General features: G+C 36.2%; 1 protein-coding gene across 1 annotated transcript in view; it reads right to left on the bottom strand.

Annotated features, from left to right (window-relative positions):
- Positions 1 to 231: 231 nt before the first annotated feature.
- The window catches only part of WASHC4 (WASH complex subunit 4), a 52,444-nt gene continuing 30,850 nt past the window's right edge, over positions 232 to 21,825 (bottom strand). Inside the window, exons 21-33 of the mRNA XM_037067834.1 lie at positions 21,055 to 21,223; positions 19,911 to 20,065; positions 17,361 to 17,435; positions 16,776 to 16,880; positions 14,547 to 14,681; positions 13,288 to 13,396; positions 9,812 to 9,878; positions 9,258 to 9,344; positions 6,760 to 6,907; positions 6,027 to 6,123; positions 5,246 to 5,442; positions 4,582 to 4,681; positions 232 to 2,491 (exon numbers count right to left, since the gene is read on the bottom strand). Of these exons, the coding sequence (XP_036923729.1) occupies positions 2,424 to 2,491; positions 4,582 to 4,681; positions 5,246 to 5,442; positions 6,027 to 6,123; positions 6,760 to 6,907; positions 9,258 to 9,344; positions 9,812 to 9,878; positions 13,288 to 13,396; positions 14,547 to 14,681; positions 16,776 to 16,880; positions 17,361 to 17,435; positions 19,911 to 20,065; positions 21,055 to 21,223 (1,512 nt within the window). The 3' untranslated portion in view covers positions 232 to 2,423. The remainder of the gene's footprint in view (positions 2,492 to 4,581; positions 4,682 to 5,245; positions 5,443 to 6,026; positions 6,124 to 6,759; positions 6,908 to 9,257; positions 9,345 to 9,811; positions 9,879 to 13,287; positions 13,397 to 14,546; positions 14,682 to 16,775; positions 16,881 to 17,360; positions 17,436 to 19,910; positions 20,066 to 21,054; positions 21,224 to 21,825) is intronic.

Here is a 21,825-nt window from a genome sequence, read left to right as displayed (position 1 = left end):
AAATTAGTCATGTAGGTTCTTTTTATATGAAAATACCAAGCAACAGAAAGATCGAGAAGGTGAAAAGGAAAGAAAACAAAGATTCTTCATTTGGGATGTATGGGGAGGAGCCAAAGCCAACCCTACATTTGAAATTTCTTGCTAAGTGCAAGATTAAAGGGAACTCCATGAAGGTTAATGTTAAATACTGTCTTAAGATTCTCAATTTTGAACATAAACATGCAGGGGAAGTAAACATTTGAAGTTATATTTATTAATGTTTTATTATATATACTGTATTCTATTAGGACTGAGGAAGAGGAACGCCCCACTCAAGTAACAAACTTGCCATCTTTTACAAAATTTAATTAGTAACTGACAATATTATAGTTAGGACTTAATTCCTGAGAATTTGAACATTATTAAGTTTCCTGTGAATTTACAACAAATGCTCACACTAATTTTAAATTACAGTATGTCTGAAAAATGAAAATATTAACATTAATATGTTAGGAAGGAAAACCATCATCCAAATGCGTATGTTAACTTAGGTGTGAAACACTCAAGCCCTGTTTCTCAGCACTTTAATAACAGTTAAATATGCTTAATCTTTTCAGAGATTTCAAGTATGTGAACTTACTATAATTCATCCAGACTACAGTGAATTATTTTGAACTAAAGGCAAATACAACCTATCAGTTTCTTCTCATTATAGGGATCCACGTAGTCAGCACGTGGACCCCAGCTAATATCGACTGATAAAATAAACGACATGTGGGGGTAAGGAACACACATCTATCTGATTCCCTACTACTTATATTTTCTATCCCTCTTAAAGGAGATGATTGTAGGGAAGTTAGAGAAAACAGAAAAGCAGTACTTTGCTATGAAATGGTGACATTTGATATAACCCAATGCAAGATCATTAATATAAACACAAATAATGAAAACATAAATTATTAATAATGCAGCATGCTTTAGGGCCATTTCTACAGTTAGAATGAATTACAAATATTAAATGCCTTTAATTCATCATTTTCCATAATTTGGCAGGTCATGTTTACATAATTAAAAAAAAAAAACATTTCCTACCTATTCCATTTCTTCTGACTTTTAACAATGAAAGCATTTATGCTGGGCTGGGAAAATGACCCTGACTGTAACCAATAAACACAGTCAGGGCATTGTACACCTGTTTCAAAATGTGGAAATCAAACAGCATTGTTACAATTACTTTCAGGATCTACCCAAAGAAATGTTTAATAGTCAAGTGCAATGGAAAATTAAATATTTTCCAAAATACTGTTAGTATTACATGTAAGGTTTTAAACTTTGTTTTCACTGTAAAGGTATCATTGTGTTATATTAAAAGATTATAGGCCACAATTAACCATTTAACTATTAAGTAACATAAAGCTTTACAAAAATAAATCTAGTGCCTTGCTGGGAGCTAAATTTACTCAAAATCTTTCCATACTTTTTAAAGCAGTAAATTATTTTATTAAAACTTTATTGTCTCACAGTGGTAATTTTTTAAGAACCTGCACAGTGCTTAATCTGATGCCTTAGATTATACTTGGTTTAAAGAAAAAAGTTGCTCAAACCATCACCAAGATTTCAATTCAACTTAATGAAAAAGAAACCTGAGTTTGGATGTAAAAATCAGAATTCATTCCATTTTCTCTGACATCATACATAGTGTCTTCAACCAAAAGTGAAGCTTCAAGCAGGACTCTATGGCTTATCTGAATTTTATTCCATTTTGTGTATTAAGTAAATCTTAAATTTAAAGCCGATGTAGAGGTTCAATGTTCTCAAAGCAACGTAAACTGGTTATAAAACGTCTCACCAAAGACACCAGCAGCTCTTGAGAGTCAGATGAAGTCAAGGATGAATCAGCTTATACTGGGCGGAAAGAGTACGTAACACCTTTGTGCCTCATCTCTAGTATCAAAACATCCTCCTATATTCCTTTTATAAGAATATTGATGTGTATGATTCATGAATTTCAGGCTAAATTCCTTTTGTTTAAACATGTATTTACTGGCTATACACAGTATATGCACTGAATGTCCAGTGACTGGACAAATACGGGTCAAAGACCCATGCAAATAAAACTCTAAATATTCACGTAGATGACAAGAAATCTGAGGTGGCAGTTGAGGAGTTTGAATTGGCCCTTTTAGAACTTCCCTTCCTAGGCACAGGTTAGTCTCAAGTCCAGGCAAAAACCCAACTTTAAAATCTCATTCCCAACCTTCGGAAAAGTGGAGCCTTTGGAAGAGGAATGGACTCGTCTTTAGAGCACTGCCTTAGAGTTCCAGCAGTTAGATCCGCGCCAGGGAGGTGGCCCAGGAACCATCCCGAGTTCACCAACATCCACGTCGTCACCGCAGCAGCCAGGCCTCCTCCTGAGGGCTGCAGGCGGCACAGCGCCGTGGGGATCACTTGACAACGCGATCTGCAGACACGGTGCCGTTGGACAGGTCGCCATTGCTCATTTTAGTCTCTTCTGGAAGTGCAAGTGAAAATAACAATAGACAGATTTATGTTTCTTTTTAAAACCTGAAGTAAATTAAAATGGAGAAGAGCTGCATGGCTAAATTTCAAACTCAGATTTCAAACTAAATGCTGCAAATGCTACAGTTCCGACTGGCTCTCAGAGGGAAGAAGACTTGTGAGAGCTGAGAACAGCATCGTGGGAGGGGCAGCGGCCACCACGCGTGTCTGAAGGCAGGGTCCCTGCAGCCAGAGAAAGAGTCCCTACCGCGGGGTGGGACATTACTGAGAGACACATGGCTACAAATCCACACAGAAAATTGTCCAGAGTGAGTAACTTCTCATTTGAATCTATACTTTATATTTAAAAGCAACTATGATTGTGATAAAATGAATTCCTGACTTTTGTGCAAAATGTCACATGCATGTATTTCTTTGTAACAAAGAAAAGTATTTGACTAACATATTCAGCAAACTTTGCCTTCATTCCTGAGCAACCTTTAGCTAAAATAAAAGTCCTAAAACAGAAGGATAATCCAGGCATATGAGTGATGTACATCAACCAGAAAGAACCCTAGAGTTCCTTAAAAACAAGTCCAGCCCTGGCTAGTATGACTCAGTGGACAGAATGCCAGCCTGTGAACCCAGAGGTCGCTGGTTCGATTCCCAGTCAGGGAACATGCCTGGGCTGCAAGCCAGGTCCCCGGTTTGGGGCACACAAGAGGCAACCAACTGATTGTATCTCTCACACGTCGATGTTTCTCTCCCTCTCTTTCTCCTTTCCTTCCCCTCTCTCTAAAAATAACAATAAATAAAACCAGTCTAAATCAAATTGTTCCACTGAGAATTAAAGGTTTGTGTTGTGTTAATGCTTTAGGTAGGCCTTAAAATAAATTAAGGACTGGACACGAGGTTCTGGCATTATAAAAACGCCTGAACAGAACCTATGCAATAACTGAGTTATTTCATAATTTAGATTAAATGGACTAAATCTTTCCAAATGGCTTTGCCAAACATTAGCTTAGCTCTGAAAATGAACTGAAACATAATATCAACATATTTTTATTTAATAAATACTGAGTATCTTCTAGGTAACAACCTGAAATGATTTTTCAAACACACAATTACTATTTACTCAATCTAGACTCAAAAATGTTTGTATCTGCTCCTTACCAATAAGTAATACTCAATTTATGGGAGCAAGCTGTTGATATAAGGGGTCTACCCAATTAAATCACTTCTCCAATGTAAAAAATGTGACAAAATTAGTAAGTCATTTATGAAATATAAGTTTTATGATTTTTGAAATACACGATAAAAAAAAAAAGAGCAAGCACAAAAACTTTCAACTCAGTTACTATACCTACTTTTGTGCTTCCAAGCAAAGAGGAAAACCTAAGTTACATAATTTCCACAACAGAAAAAAAGAAACATCCATTTCTGAGGGAAGACAGCTGTCACTACATTTGAAATCTGAGAGGAATGTATCATGGCAGAATCTTTAAGTACGATACACTGAGCAATGTTCTTAAACATTAAAATACATGAATCCTTTCCCACCAGGCTCCACAGTAATACCATGGACAGAATCCTTTCCTTACTGACGCCAGTTCACTGACTGTATCACATACTACCTCTCCAAGGCCTGGCCGTGGAGGGGAGCAGGAGGCTGCTCCTGCGTCACTAAGGGGCTCCCACGATTTTACATCTTCTTAATCACCTGCCCATCTCATTCGGTCACTGTCTAGTCATCAGCAGCTCTGACTTAAGCAACATTTAGTGTTCTTCCTCTAAACTGTCCATTCTCATATGATACAGGGTGAGGGGTGAAAAAACCCACTAAGCTTGTTACTCTATTTAAATTTAAAAGAAGATGGATGAAACTGAATAATGAGTTACCCCAGAATGAATTATATATACTATGTCACTTTCTTTTCAGTTTCACAAATAATCCACATAGGCTTTATTTTGTTAAAAGACATTTCTAGTCTATTATTTTTCAAAAGGAAAAGGAGGCCGAAGTCTGACGAGATAGAATGGGCAATTAGTATCTACTATTAAGGAAGACTTACTGGTCTTCCCAAATTTAAGCCGTTCACTGACCTTCCTTCTCTTTCTTTTCTTGGTTTTCTTCAGCTGCAGTCTTGTCAGCTCTGAAGAAAATTCTTGCACTACTCAGTGAGAAATACAGCAATTCAAATTCCTAAGTAAATAAAGAATATTTTAAAAAGCTGAAAATACTTATATCAAAATACAATTATATTTAATGTCTTTTTTATTATTTCTGAAAAGCTCCAGTGGAAATCGTAAGTTCAGAAACTGAAGTAATCCATCCAGTTTGTTTTTTTGTTTTCGTTTTAAAGGTAAGATTTTCTTTTCTTAGAGAGAGGGTAAGGGAGAGAGAAAGAGGGAAAAACATCAATGTGTAGTTGACTCCCATGCGCCCCACACTGGGGACCCAGCCTGCAACCCAGGCATGTGCCCTGACTGGGAACTGAACTGGCGACCCTTTGCTTTAAAGGCCCGCACTCAACCCACTGAGCTACACCAGCCAGGGCCCTGTCCAGTTTTAAAGATCTGATCAAATGGTTTCCAAATACCATTCATTTTAAAATATACTCTCATCACCTCTACTCATCTTGTTAAAATGGGGGTTTTCATGAGATTTCAGATATCAAAAAGTTTATTAACGATATTAAGTATAAAAGGATATTAAGAAGTAATGGGTATCAAAATGTCAAAGCAGATTTAACTATTACTCTCTAACCTGTAGATAGACATCCAATCGCTTCTGGGTAAGATTCATGGTTTGCAGTAGTTTTTCATCTTGACTAGCTGACTGCACATTCTGTTGCTTAGCAACTGCTCTTATCTCCTTCAGGTACTTCTCTCTAACAGACTGGAACCAGTGAAGTGAGTCAAATTCCTGGTACTGATCCAAAAGCTTTAGAATGTAGGCCACACCTGCAGTCATTAGCAAAACCAAAGCAAAATGAAGTGAGTATGTAAGTTGTATTCTACTCCACCAATAACTCCTAGCTAATTTTTTGAATTAATTTTCTTTTAAATTACATCTTATAGCATAAATAAGTATAACAGTGTGACTTAATTTTGCCTTAAAAAAAACCAACGATGTGAAAGTAAAAAGAATGAAAAGCAAGTCAAGAAAGTAGAAGAAAGAAATGGCATGGCTGTGAACATCACCTGGAGATAACAGGGCTGTAAGGGCGGGACAAAGTGCCACTGTTGCCCAGAGAACAATGAAGGGAGCTACAGGGAAACCAGGAAAACTGAATACAAGATGCTAAAACTGGGAAACAAGGCCTGTTAGGACCAGCTACACTAAGTGATTAGCAATACTAAGGCGGCATGAATGACAGTTACAAATTATGAAAGACAACGATCACTCAGATAACCCAGCAAAAAAAAAAAAAAAAGTAAACACTGCTCATGAAAAACAAATCATCACAGAGAATACAGAGAACACTCTAAAATTCCATTATAAGGTGAACATAAAACTAATGGGAAAACAATTCCATTAGGCTTACCCATGGCAAAGCCATCATCAGTAAAAGCAGCTCCAATTTTATTTTTTTTATTCAATTTCTCCTTGCAACTAATGGAATGCTCTACAAAGTTGAGGGTCTAAAAAGATATAACAGTGTATTAGAGAAACCATGCTAACTGATCTTCAGAACTTAGTTCCTAGAACAGAAATTACAGTAATTATAACCAGGACCTCTTCTAGGCTCCTGTCCTTTGGATCTGAAACAGTTGCCTGTTTCAGATCCAACTACAGAATTAGAGCAGAACACGTGGTCCACTATAATGAGGAAGCACTGGAAATCTCGCCTAGTTGTAGTATTTCCCACTGAATGGAGAGGGAAAAAGTGTGGTGCCCTCTCACACAATCCTTTTAAAAGACGTGTTAGAAACAACTTCATAAAGTGATTAAAGTCAGTCCACATTAATCACTTAAAATGATACGTGGTGCACTTCAGCCCCCAAATGATACGTATATAACGGTGCACACTCAAGTAATTTAAATCACACTAGGTTTCTGTGCAGTTATTAACAAATAAGAACCTATCTTAACTACAAGTTTCATTCTGCATAGCTAATGAAGTGAGAAATTCTAGGCCAAAGTCACTGAGATCACATTCAATTTTATCTCCAACCAGAAAGACAGTAATACAGTCTGTGTGCATTCCCTATCACAGAGAAACTGGGTCTATTTACTAATACTTTTTAAAATTCATTTTGGACACTAAAACTACTCACCAGAGGGGGAACAATGATGTAGAAATTTCGGAGATGTATATTCTTTGGCCTTCGAAATTCTGGTGCAAAAACATCTACGAGCATCTTGAAATATTCTGTGCCTTCAGCAGAATTTCGTGTGTGATCACTGAGGACTGAATCCAAATGCCTACAATGCAAACACTTACTTACTTGGTATGCAAAAGTGTGAAACACTGTAAGATATTTCTGAGTAAATTTTCTTGGAGTTCAGAATGAATTAATTTTCTTACTGACAGAAGCTGAACAGTACTGTTTAATTAAACTTAGTCCTTAAATATAATATGTGGGTTATCTTGGCACTTAAAATAGTATTTTGAGATTTGTATTGCTTCTTCCCACAGGAGCCCTGCAGAATTCCATTTCATTTAAATAGATTCCTCCTCACCTTAAATCTTTTCACTAATGCTTCTCTGCACCCCCTTCCCTCAACTGAAACCTTGTTCTTTTTTGAGAACTTAACCCCGTTCAACCTCCAGAAACATTGGCTGCTTATTCTCCTGCATCCCTCAGGTACAGCTACCACTACTTTCTAAGTACTATTCCCCAACCACCAGAAGGTAGAGCTCTCTCCTCTGAGACTCGCATTAATCCAACTACACCCAACTACTTAACTACTTCCTCCTGCAGGCAGCCATCTACTAACCTTTCAACCACTGCCCGACATTAATTTACCTTGGACTGTGAACCTGCTCCAGTTCTTGTCCTTCTGAAGAGCTCTCTCTCCCTTCAGATCAATTCGTTACTATAACCCCACCAGCCCTTGACATCACGTGCGGTGTATTTTCCTGCACTTACTGCCAGTCAGCCATTCCATCCAGATCTGGAGAGCTTAAAAAGTAATACCCTACTCTCCGTTGAACTGCTTCAAAATATTTTTAAAAGGTCATTAATTTTTAAACAAATGATATCACGTAGTAAGAGGTAAAATGGTCTGATTTTCTTTTTTGATATGAAAGCCACAAATTTGTTCATTTTAGGGCATGTGACTTCAAATAGCTTATTAACTCTTCATGGCTCCTTTAATCTGGCAAAGAAGTAAGCCACACAACACAGTGTTTGTGCTGGGACTTCATTCTCATAAAAGTACACACATGCATTTTCTAGAATGTTTTCTTTTTGTATTTAAAAAAAATTTGAGCCTACCAAAAAGTTAAAATATAGTGTAATGAATACCTGCATACCTTTCAACTAGCTCACCATTTAACATTTGTCAACATTTATTTCCTTTTATTCCTAAAATAAAAGTTGCTCAGCCCATAAACAGTTTAGTGTGAATCTATTAAGAACTAAGACATCTGAGGGGGTGGGCTAGGGTGGGAGTAAAAAACAGAAAACTGTACTTGAACAACAATTAAAATTTTTTTAAAAAAGAAAACATTCTCTTACGAAGATATAATACATTTTTACACCTAAAAATAAAATACGGTAATACATACATGTTCAAATTTTCCCAATCATCCCTCAAATGTCCTTCCTATTGTCCTTGCTCTTTTTTTCCTCATCTAGGATGTGATCAGGGTCACCCACTATATTTGGTCATCAGGTCTCTGTAGTGTCCTGATGTTACATCACTTACAAAACTCAGTTTCCTAAAGTATTTCCCAATTCTGAAGCCTCTCTCAAGTTTTAAATTGTGTTCCAAAGTCGATACTGACTCAAGTCTATCCATCTGCAAAGTCCAGTAAGATGCCATTAGCTACGTAAATTTAAATGAAATAAAACTTAATACGCAGTTCCCTTGTATCATCAGCCCTGGTTCAGCGGCGACCATGGCAGTCCTGGACAGTGCTGCTCTGGGTCACCCGAAGTGAGGACTGGCGTTCCAGAGCAGTGTCCGCAAACAGAAATAGTACAAAGCGCAAAGAAGCAGGTGAACTGAACTTTACTAATAAGATACTGGCATTTACTTCCCACTAAAGCCTAAAACTAGTTATGTGCTTCACATTTTAGCATGTTTCAACTTGGACTAGCTACATTCCCGGAGTTTAACAGCCTCATGTTGCTACTGGCTATTACATTAAACAGCATGTTACAAAAAATCTCTTTTTAGTAAAGTTGGAAGTATCTCAGAATACTGTAGTCTTAAAAATACGTATTTCATAAACTGAGACCATAACTTATATAATAAAAACAGTGACATATAAGTTTATATATTACCCTCTAGTCAATCTTTTTTTTTTTTTAATTTTCAAATACTACTTTTTTACTGTTGTTCAAGTGCAGTTGTCTCCATTTTCCCTCCACCACTCCCCCGCCCCAGCCATCCCCACCTCCCTCCCCTGATTCTACCCCCGCTTCGGTTTTGTCCATGTGTCCTTTATAGTTGTTCCCCAAATCCCTTCCTTCTTTTCCCCCCATTATCCTCTCTCACTTCCCCTCTGGTTACTATCAGTTTGTTTTTTATTTCAATGTCTCTGGTTTTATATAAACATATATTTATAAATCTCCAAACTGAGATTATTCTAAAATTAAATTACCTTGCTGCTTTTAATGTTTCTTCTCCAAGACCTTCTTCTTTTACTAGTTCTTCGAAATTTATAATATCTTCAAGATCAGGCACAAACCTACATAAAAATTCCGGAAGAAATTTATTATGGCAAAATAAATATGTACAACTGAAAATAAATGTATATATGTACATAAAAGTGGTACTATGGGACTCTATATTTTTCAACTACATATTTGAAAAGAACAGTGCATTTTAGTTTTATTACTAATATCACCACTTCAGACCCAAAATTGAATTTTATATATGAATAATCAAATTTTAATCCTTAAAATCATATAATCTTTAGAACCATTTACAAACTGTACTGATAAATTAACTATAACTCTAAAAGAAATAAAAATTTTCAAGTCTGTCATATTTTCAGAAAAAAAATCTTAACTAGCAGAATTAATATTTTCTTCCATGTTTTATATCAAAATGCAATACATCAACAAGGGAAAAAAACTATGATCTTATAATACATTTACGTGACATCAAAATTTTAAATGGAGTAATAAGGTAAAATAAAGTTTGCGTCCATACCGAATGGCATTGCTGCTACAATGAAGGCCACCAGATCTTATCATTCGTACATAGCCCATAGCATTACCTTAAAAAACCACACACACAAAAAATCAGGTATTTATACAAATAACCCTGAACTCTAATAATCAGGAATATAGTTATATGGAGCAATTACAAGGTATCCACTCCTTAGAACCAGAAGATTCTGCTGTATTTTACTTCAGTTCTTGTTCCAAAAAAAGCTTATATATTTGTGCCCTTAAAATATAATTTATATACTTATATACCTATATTAAACCCTTTAAAATAACTAAATCTTTTGATAAGCCAAATTAAATACGAGCAATAAAATTTTTTTACTGTATCAGTAATTTCTTCACTCTCATATCGACAGTGTCTCTCTCTCTCTCTCTCTCACTCACACTCACACTCACACACACTCACACTCACAGCTGAAAGTACTACCAGAAAACCTTACTTGATGCTTCCCAAATTTATGTCTCCATCATCAACTACTCCTCTAAGGTTTTTAATCCAATGCCCATACCTCACATGGCTAAGAAGAATTTTTAATTTAACATGTTCAAGTCAAACTCAAGATCTTCACCCCCTAATTACATTTTGTTTCCTAGAAACTGACAATTCCATCCTTCCAGTTTCTCATACCAAATCCCCTTAAGTCATTCTTGATGCCTTTGTTTCTCTTACATTTTATACCTAATCAATGGGCAAATTATTCGGCTCTGCCTTCAAAATGTAGCTGGTACCCAACCACCTTCCACCACCTACACAGCTACCACCCCATCCCAAACCACCACCACCCCTGCCTAGACCACAGGGTGCAGTGGCCTTGTGACCTCCCTACTGTCACTGTCGGCAATGTCGCCCCCCACCCCACCAATCTTTTATTTACATACCAGTAAGTGGTTCTTTTAAAACTAAGTTGGAGCATGTTGCTTCTTTTCTGAAAACTCTACAATGGCTTCCTGTCTCACAATAAAATCCAAAGTGACATCCTAATACAGACTTCTATGACCCTGACCCTTGATGCCGTTCTGCTATCATGGTCCACCACTCACACCTTCACTAACTCCATTCCAGCTCCTATTTCCCAAAAATACTGAACAGACTCAGGGCTTTTGCACTTCCTGTCATCTGTCTGGTACTCTTTCCCTCAATATGCATATAGCTTATTCCTTTGAGTTATTAAGTCCCTGTTCAAATGTCACTTCCTTAGAGCCTTCCCTGAACATCGCCAAACAGCACCCCCCAGGACCCACCACATCTCATTACCCAGCACTTGTCACTGACATCTTTTTGTCTGTGCCTCCCCCAACCAGAATGCAAATCCATGACACAGCTTTTGTTTCCATTGTTCTAACCCTAGAGCCAACATGCCCTGGCACATAGTAGGAATTCAATATATAAAGCACAACTGAATTTAAGTTACTCAGGAGAAAGAACAGAAAAAGGTAAGAAGCAGTAAAAATTTCACAATCATTGTGATATGTGCTTTACACACAGTAACTCATCTGATGTTTCTAACAACCTTCAAAATACGTATCACTGAACCTACTTTAAGGCCTATTCCAATGCAACGACTCTAAATTGTTTCAATATGCATCTTAGAAAAATCAAATATCCAGTTTTTTGTTTTCCTCCAAATTGTCAGACAAATACCTAGCTGATCAAAATGTGCTAATGAGAGGCAAGTATCGAATAGCAGTTAAGAGCAAATCTCAGAAGCCATACTACTTGGGTTCAAATCAGGACTCTGCCACTTTTTAGATATAAGACCTCAGTCAAGTTATAAACCTTGTAAGGCAGGCTCCTCGTCCGTTAAATTAAGGGAGCAGAGACTTTATTGTTATATATATCACCAACACTTAGAAACATTTCTTGTCCTCAGTACATGTCTATGGAGTAAATTATCAGAAATAATACTTCACAGCACTGAGTTCTATATTAGAAACACATAAGCACTCAGAACAAACTGGCACAAAGGAAATGCTCAGTAAATGTTAGTGATGGCTGTTATTTCAACAGCCGGGTTATTAGATAAAAGACCTTCCCATTTTTCTCCCAGCTTTGAGATTCCTTACTCCTTTTCTCAAGATACTAAGAAGAATCAAAACATATTACAGTGCTTTAAACAGAGGCAAAGAATTTGTATTTTTTAAGAAAATAAAGAATGAAATGCTGGAATAAAATGAAAAGTATAATTCATATTCCCCAACCATGGGGTGCATCTGGGTGACAACTGAGGTGACATTGACATTTTTTGTTTATTAGGGCAAAAATGACTAGCATATTAACCTCGTGACTTAATTATTTCATAGGAGAAAAATTACATTTTTAAAAAATATATAAAAACATGAGAGTAAATAACAATACAGGCAATAATCACGTGGGAAAAACACTCTGGTATTGGTATGTGAATAACTGAAGTTTTCTGCAACAGTGATCTAGGAAAAAAGCCCGTAACCTGAGGCCCACGACTACCTTTAAATACCTGAGCTACAGCGTATTACATGTGAAACTATGTGCGCACATGGCATTGTTCTGGAGGATCAATCCAGAATTTTCACCAGACTCTCAAAAAGGGTTACAACTACTGTTCCGTAAGTTTACATAATATATGTGAAAAACTCAAATAAGTATAAAATTTTGTCAGTCCATGGTTACTTCTAAATGCAGTTCTTGTTTCCAAATATAATGTAACACATTTCAGAAGACAAGTCCTACATGTAAGGCAAAAAGACAACTCAAGAAATTATAAGTAAGTGTGAACTGGTGTGGCATAGAAGAATTACAACACTTAATACTTCATCTTTAAATTTATATGTACCTCCTATTTGTTAACTTTTCACATATTCTCTATCTTTGTATTTAGGCTGTAACTTCTTTTAGAAGCCTGAATGGTGCCTTACACAGAGTAAGCACACAATGAATGGTGATCAATTGACTACTGTCATGAGTGTGGTCTTTGAGATAAGTTAATTAATATAATATATACATATTTATTTTGTGTCCTCACCCACAGACGTGCTTATTCGTTTTAAATAGAGAAGGGAAGGAGAGAGAAAGAGGGAAAGAAACACTGACGTGAGAGAGAAACATCTGTTGGTTGGTTGCCTTTTGTACACGCCCCAACCAGAACCCAAACCCGCAAACAAGGTATTTACCTTGATCAGGAATGGAACCCACAACCTTTAGTCTATGGGATGACACTCCAACCAACTGAGCCACACTGCTAGAGCTAAATGTATTTTTAATTGAAAGATTTTATTTAACATATTAGTCCACAGTCTATCAATTATTTCTGCACCGAGAGTATAATTATACTTGAAAAATTTTTGGTAAGAAAAGTTCTCTAGTAGAATAAAGCTGAACTCAGACACTCAGATATTAAGTTTTTTGTATGAGATACTTAATATATGAGATAGATTCTTGAGATCTGTACTTTATTTCCCAACACTTTGATAATAACTTACCAATCTGGCTGATGAGTTGCCTAAACTGATCAAGGTAGCTTTGTCCTTCTGGGGTTATTCCAAGTTTTCTGATGCCTCGATTAAATTTTTCTGCTCTTTCAAAAGGATACTAGAGAGATAATTTAAACACTAACTTTATTTTTTTTAAAGACTAACTTTATTAATAGAGATCCCTAGCGTATAAAATGCCTACAAAATCAACCATACTAATACCACTTTCCTTTCAAATTTTGCATTTCAATTGTGCTTAAGGAAAAAAAAAACACTCAAATCTAATAATAAAAAATGCACAGCACAGAAAGTACCAATGCTTAATTTAAGGTCAGTATAAAATTAAATTTTTTGAGAATAACCATTAATGCCACCACACTTAAGTTCCCCACCACCATTATCAGTCTCCCAACACCTAACCCTCTATTGGACAGATAAAAGAAATCAATTCCTCCTGGAAACATTTGTTCAGAGACATGTGACCACATTTCTGTGGGCTGATCAGGTATTAGGCCGCTGGTTCTCTATCTAAGTGGCTATATGCCTCTACACTGTTACCAATTACCGTACACTTCTTCACCTCACTACGAGAAAACTCAGCCTGGAGGGTGAAGACAAAACAGCATTTCTATAAATTACAGGTTGGGATGTTAAGTGGTACATTATATATTTTTTAAGATTTTTATTTATTTATTATTTTTAAAGAGGGGAAGGCAGGGAGAAAAAGAGGGAAGAAACAACAATGTGTGGTTGCCTCTTAAGCATCTCCTGCTGGGGACCTGACCTGCAACCCAGGTGTGTGCCCTGATGGAGAATCAAACCTGTGACCCTTTGGTTTGCAGGTCGGCACTCAATCCACTGAGCCACCCCAGCCAGGGCTGGTACAGTACTTTAAAGTGCTTGGAAATACATTTCAGAATTTTAAATACTTATATTCTTTGCCCTAGAAATTTCTCTTCAAGGAACCTGTCTTTCAAAAATAGTCTCCAAATACACAGAGATAAATGTATAAGGATATTACTATAGCACTGGTTATAACACTGAAAAAATCAGAAAAAAAACCCTAATATTCATCAGGAGGAGAAAGTTACATAAGTTTCGGTATACATCTTTATATCAACTCTTAAGAAGAATAAGGTGGATTTCTATGTACTGACATGTAGTAAACACACTGCCAAACAGTAGGTATAGTGTTCCTCTACTTTTGTTTACCATTTGCTCTACACAAAAGTTGAACTGAACTACCTTAAAAATATTATGTAAAATACCTTATGATCATTTTGGTCCTTGATTTCCCTGAAAAACCGAATATCTTTAATCAATCTGGATTTGATATGTTCATCATACATAAACTGGCTAAATATATAGAACTTCTTTTTCAAGAACTGGTAGGTGAAATTAACCTATAAAATTGGAAAAAATATAAAAATTAATTTAAAGTCAATATTACTTAATAACAACATTATAAAGTCTAGTTTATACGAAACTTTATAAAATCTAGTATTTATAAAGTCTAATTTACATTGGACCTAAAATGTTCAAATAAATGAAATTTTTTTTATTGCCCAACTCTACATAACTTCCTATAAACCCCCTTAAATACTTTTACTATGAAAGGGAAAGAAAAACAGAAAATACTCTCACAGTAGGACTAAACCAGATTCAACACTCTAGTCAAAGTTACATACCACAGTCAGAAGTTTCTATATTTCTCCATCTGTAAGATTACTTATTCTAGTACTCACGCCCAGAATGAGACTAAAGTAAGAGATGTGGTGCTCTACTCACTCTCCTTAAGGAAGCTTAGTAAGCATCCCACTATTTATCGGTAAGTATTCTGAGGACCTGGTACATGCAAGGCAATGCGCCTGCTCTCATGCTGGACATGGCCCTTCTCATTGTGAAGTTTAGAGTCTAACAAGAGTAACATTTTAAACAAGTATGTTAAAGAAGTTAGTAAATCTCAACTGCAGTAATTTCTAAACTGAGATGTATGGGTGCTTTGAGAATGAATAACAAAAGGCCCCAATATTGAGTAAAAAACTGAAAAAGTACGATTTAAGCTAAGATTAAAGTCAAAATATTATGATTAAGTCTGACCTACAGATGGAAGCCCTGTACTAAATTCCATTCCCAGCATTCTCAAATACTACCAATTGTTTCAGCAAATGTAAGCCATTTTTAATGGTCTTCGTTTACCCAATCATAGAAAAACGGGTGCTTTTTCAGAACTTCTCTTGTGGCTAAAACACTGCCTTGTTCTTGGTCACATCAGTAGTAGCAGTCTTAGTAGAAGCAGTCTCTTCTTTATCCTTCGCACCCTTAGCAATGGTAACTGTGCGGGCCCCTGAGCTTACTCTTCTATGCTAACTCAAACATCATCAGACTTTACTTTCATTAATGCAGTTAAACACTGATTAACAACTGTATCTCCTGCCAGACTACGATTATGAGAGTAGGAAATGTATTTTTCTCACCCCAAACCCCAGCACACAGCCTTACATATAGAACAGGTGTAAGTAAGTAAGTAAGTAGTAAATAAATAAATAAATAAAACAGGTGCATATGCATACGTTACCTAAATATTTGCTAGATAAGACAAAGTTTATTCATCCTTGAACTTTCAGACATGACCTTTACATAGATGACAACTTAAATTTGAAACTCTTTTCTGTCTCATTTCCATGTTGGTAACCACTAACACGGAGCTCTAACTACATCACTTACCAACTCAAATACTTCAATGACTCCCCCACTGTGTACACGACAAAGGTTCCTGTTAACTGTGCAGTTATGTAATTTCTCCCTATTCCCTTACTCTCAAACATGCTTCAAAGCATTCTACCATGCAAGCACTCCCATTCTTTTTCCCTCAAGGAGAAATTAGGTATGCCCTGAAAACCAGGGAAATTCAAAGAGCTCTCTTCTTCCACTGAAGGAAAAATAGCATATAAGTTAAAGTGACTTCTTCAAGTGACTGATGCTGAAATCTAAGATTCAAAATACTTTTAGTACATTGCTATTTATATGGATATCAAATAATGATTAAGCCCCCCGAAAAGAGTATGAGTGGTGCTAAATAAACTGTTACCAATGATTCATTTTCAAAAGCAAATTTCAGAGACTACCAAGCAATCCACACAGATATATGTACGTATTTATGTTGATGCTCTCAAATATCTATGCTGCTTTATAATGATGGCCCTGAAACAGTAAGATATCCAAAAATGCCTTTTGCATCACAGAGCTTCCCTCACAACCAACACAATTTTTGTGCCAGACATTTAAATTATAACAACCAGAAAAATGAAAACTCCAATATAATATAAAGATACTGGCATTGATATTCACCAGAATACTGGCAAAGTATTGACCAATATAATATAAAGATACTGGCAAAGATATTGACCAGAATATTCTATGACAAAACTACTTTCCAAAATACCAAATTAAACAGGGGTCCATTATCCACCCAAACCCCTAACAAAGATTCTTACTGTTGTATTCATGATTCCTGTGCCGTGTGTTCGAATTGAATTAGCAATATGCCGAATATTAATAGTATTCAAATGTTTGTTATTGCTGGTTCGTTCGATAAAAATCTGCAACGAAACAAATTTATGCTTAAATAACAACACAATCTAACACAATTACTGGTCAGTTATCCAAAGAAAATTTTAGAATCTATTTCATTAATGATAATTAGAAAGTCATTTAAGAACACAATTAAAAAATAAGATATCTTTAAACAATTTTTTTATTTTACCAGTTTTAACTATTGAGATCAGTGCTTGCCCTGGCTGGTGTGGCTCAGTGGACTGGGCACCAGCCTGAGAACCAAAGTGTCGCCAGTTTGATTCCCAATGAGGTCACATTTCTGGGTTGTAGGCCAGGTCCCCAGTACGGGGCTCACAAGAGGCAACCACATATTAAAGGTTTCTCTCCCTCTCTTTCTCCCTCCCTTCCCCTCACTCTAAAAATAAGTAAACTTCTTTAAAAAAAAGAATCAGTTCTTTACCCCTCAGCCTCCCTACTATATAGCCACCCACATCATAAAAATAAAATTTCTAAAACCCACTCACCTGATTGTTCAGATTATAGAGGTATCGAGACACAAATATATGAATATTCCTCATGATTTCCAAAACATCCAGACCCTGCAAAACAATCCACATAGCTCTTTCACTTAAGGTAGTTAGACTTGTATCAGTATAGTGACTTACTGTTTACATTATGCTGCCTAATATTTTTTATTTTAAAAAACAGCTACACGAGAATCCTGACCAAATGTTAAAAGAGGCTTCTAACATGTACAATCATGAGCTGCTAGTTATCTCATTTGTAAACAAGCAAACAGGTAAGTTTAAATATTCAAAGGTCTATGACACAAAATCAGTTCTCCACCATTTCTGAGAACAGCTCTGTCTTCCCAGGGATTTTCTCTATATTTTTCATAAAGTAAACTAATGGCCAAATTCTGAAAGATAGGGTATGTGGTAATATTTATAAAATACACACTATCTTTCAGGCACTGTACAAGGTTCTCTATAAGTAATTCTCAAAAAGTAAGATATTATTCTAAATTCTACACCTGAAGAAAATGAAACAAAGGAGTTCTCCAGAAACTAGAAAGAGACAGAAGCCAGGGGTTAGAAGCCAGGTCAAACAGCTAGAAGAGGCAGAAGCCAGGGATTTTTTAAAGTCTAATTCCAAATCCTTATGTTTCTTTTAATTATACTAGACCATGTTTAATGAATCCTTCATTAAAATGATGAAGACTCTGCCCTGGCTGGTGTGGTTCATTGGACTGAGTGCCAGCCTGTGAACCAAAAGGTCACCAGTTCGATTAGCAGTCAGCACATGCCCAGGTTGTAGGCTACATCTCCAGTTGGAGGCAGAGAGAGGGAGGCAACTAATTAATGTAAGTGTCTCACACTCTTTCTCCCTCCCTCCCTCTCTCTAAAAATAAGTAAAATACTTAAAAAAAAAAGAATGATGAAGAATCTGTCAGTCTTCGGTTATTACTCTAATATCTAGTGATATCATATAAATCGTTCTATTGCCCATTTGATAAAATTTTCATTACAGTTTTTCTCATACTCCAAATTAACACTTGGTTTAATCGTTCTTTCCCATTAGTCTGTACATACACAAGCTGAGACTGTTTCTATTTATTTTTGTAATCCTAAACACAATTCAGTGCCTACCAGGTTTTCAGTAAATATTAAACATATAAATAAGTGAATGAAAAGATACACATGCTGATCCCAGAAATAGTTCCTATATATAGTGGGATGAGGGGAAAATTGTGATTTTTAAATTTTGGAACTGAATGTTCTGTTTTGTTTTGTTCGTAAATATTATCTGGATCATCTTAGAAAAAACTACAGGCAAATTGACTGAAAACTAACTTTTGCACTCACGAGATAGTACCACACTGTCAAACAGCTCACTGAATTAGCAAAATTAAATGCTTCTCTACACTTCTCATTCAGAACAAATACATTTATAAATATATAAATTTGAGCATTTTCCCTGAGATATTGAAGTTTATATGTTATATCCAGGTTTAAAATCCTTAACTGTGTGATCTTTATTAAACATGTTACAATTCCGCAGAAATCACCTGGCTACCCCAATGTTTCTGAAAAGCTGTATCAAAACCTACGTGTACAGGCACACCTTGTTTTACTGCACTTCACTTCATTGCACTTTGTCCATACTGTGTATTTTCCAAACTAAAGTTTGCAGCACCCTGTCTCAAACAAGTCTACCAGCGCCATTTTTCCAACAAGCTCAGATATGAGTTAGCATATATTAGTAATATTTTTAAATTAAGGTTATGTACGTTGCTTTTTCAACATGTTATTGCATACTTAGTAAATCACTGTACAGTGTGCACATAACTTTTTTTAAAATTTATTGATTTTAGAGGAGGCGGAGAGAGACATCAATTTGCTACTCCACTTAATGATGCATTCATTCATTGTTTGATTTTTGTTATGTCCTGACTGGGGATCAAATCTGCAACCTTGGCATATCAGGAGGACGCTCTGACCAACTAAGCTACCTGGCCAGGGCACAACTTTTATGTGCACTGGGAAACCAAAAAATCTGTGTGACTTGCTTTATTTCAATATTCACTTTTATTGCAATGGTCTGGAACCAAATCTGCTTTATCTCTGAGATTTACCTGTAATTCAAATATTCAACAAAAGATGAAGCGTAAAAACAGGAAGCCTGTGATAATTTCTTTCATAAAGCAAATTAGGGCTCTGGTCAGGTAGCTCAGCTGGTTACAGCATCATTTCAATACACCAAAATTGAAGGTTTGATCCCTGGTCAAGGCACATACAAGAATGAACCAATGAAAGCATAAGTAGAACAAATCAGTTTCCTCTTTCCCTCTCTCTCCCTCTCTTGCTCTGGTTCCCTTATTCTCTCTCTAAAATCAATACACTAAAAAAATATTTTTAAAAGAAAGCAAATTCACACCATATAATTTTTTGTTCTTGTCAAGTATGAGATCTTAAAAAATAAACATGTAATAATGAAGTTTAAAAAGAGACTTCTTAAAGAAATACTGTTACCATGCTACAATTGGACTAAACTGGAAATGTTTCATACCATACCTGTTCCAAGGTCTGACTAGGAAGATGGGCCTCTGTCATAACCAATCCATAACGCTGAGTAGCTAGATTTCTCATTTCACTGTAAGTGGCCCAGTCATGAAGAGCTACTGTTGTAAGGTTGTAGAAAGTCTTGTCTAGGTAGTGAGTTACATAAGCTAAAAAAAAAGTAAATTAAAAATTGTCTGACTCAGGAAAAGATAGAAAAGAAAAATAAAACTACAAAGGCAGCAACTTTAAATATTACATTTTTTCCTAAATAAGGCACTAGGAAAATACAAATAAATAAACAACAACAAAAAAAGAATAATTGGACTGAAAAAGGGATTATGGCAGAAAGGCTCCTCCTTCCCACCTGACAGCAGCCAGCAGGTAAGCCAACACAGGTGCCTACAAGTACATCCTGGAGCTATGGAGAAAAAATCAGTTGGATGCGATGTGCTTCCTTCTCAGGGTGCGCTGCTGGGCAGCACCACCGGCTCTCCGCACTCCACAAGGCCCCCACCCCCACTGGCCTAAAAAGCACACAGGCCAGGATACAAGGCCAAGCAAGGTCATGTCATATATCAGATTCACGTGTGCTGTGGTGGCTGCAAATGCCCTGTCCCTAAAGGTGTGACCTACCACAAACCTGCCCATCATGGTATTAACAAGTTCAAGTTTGCCCAAAGCCTTCAGTTTGTTGTTGAGGAGCGAGCTAGATGCCACTGTGGGGCCACTGTGGTCAAAATTCCTCATACAAATTCCTTGAGGTTATCCTCATTGATCCATTCCATAAGGCTATCAGAAGGAATCCTGACACCCAACGCATCACCAAGCCAGTCCACAAGCACAGGGAGATGCGAGGACTAACAGCTGCAGGCAGCAAGAGCTGTGGCCTTGAAAAGGGCCACAGTCCCACCATACTGTTGGTGGCTCTCACCACACAGCTGGAGAAGGCACAACGTTCTCCAGCTCCACTGTTACTGCTAATGTAAGTAATGTTTGTAAAATTCTTCCATAATAAATACCTTAGGTCAATTTAAAAAAAAGAATAAATGGACTAAAAGTAAAAAAAGATAAGCTCGAAGTTTCATTTTTGTTATTTGTTCTTTTATAGTTAGCGCAAAAAGATATATGACTTTCAGGAGAAAAGCAGAACACTCACCTCGAATGTCAATGAAACGATTGAAAAACCGAATTGGATTCAGAGAGAAAAACAGGGCCAGGTCTTTCATGCCAACTTTGAAAGGGTTTCGGTCGTCCAGCTTCAAGTGAGTGTGCACAGAAAGTCGCAGATCCTTCTCTATTTCTTTGCACAACTTGTCCAGCAAATGCTATTCACAAAAAAATACCATGATTTTTCCAAATGATATTTCAATTGTACTGCTCCTCTAGGGTCTGTGCTTTAACCGTTAGTTTTATAATCCATGCAATGATGAAAACTTTATCAAGCTGGTTTAAGGGTCTACATACTCAGGTAAAATATTATTTTTATTGGGAACTGATTATTACTTTGCTCCCCATTTTAAACCAATTATTTTTCTGACCAGGAAGAGTTAGATATAACTCAAAGCTTTTTTCATTAATACTTGAACACCCTTGAGAGAAAATCAAAAGCTAATGCCTGATGGCTTTAATAGAAAGAATACAAATATATACTAAAAAGCACAAAATTTATGGGAACAAGCAACATGCAAGAGAGGAAATTTTTTAAAAGCTTCCTTGTAAAAATCACTGAAGTCACAAAATTCATTAGCTAAAGGTAATGAGGTTCTTCATCTTCCCTGGTCTACCATGGAGTTATAAACACTGGTAAGATGTGTATTTAATCTTCTAAATAAGAATATTTTATATAAAAATTATATTAAAATTTCCATAATTTTACCAAACTCAAATAAGGTTTATATTGAAGTTGACTCATTTTTAATTCCTCCCT

The sequence above is a fragment of the Sturnira hondurensis genome, unplaced genomic scaffold (assembly GCF_014824575.4).
Source record: "Sturnira hondurensis isolate 20B ecotype Veracruz unplaced genomic scaffold, ASM1482457v3 Scaffold0017436, whole genome shotgun sequence".
In the NCBI taxonomy this organism is placed as follows: domain Eukaryota; kingdom Metazoa; phylum Chordata; class Mammalia; order Chiroptera; family Phyllostomidae; genus Sturnira; species Sturnira hondurensis.
Note: the sequence above shows the minus strand (reverse complement) of the source record. Positions and strands in the feature narration are given on the sequence as shown.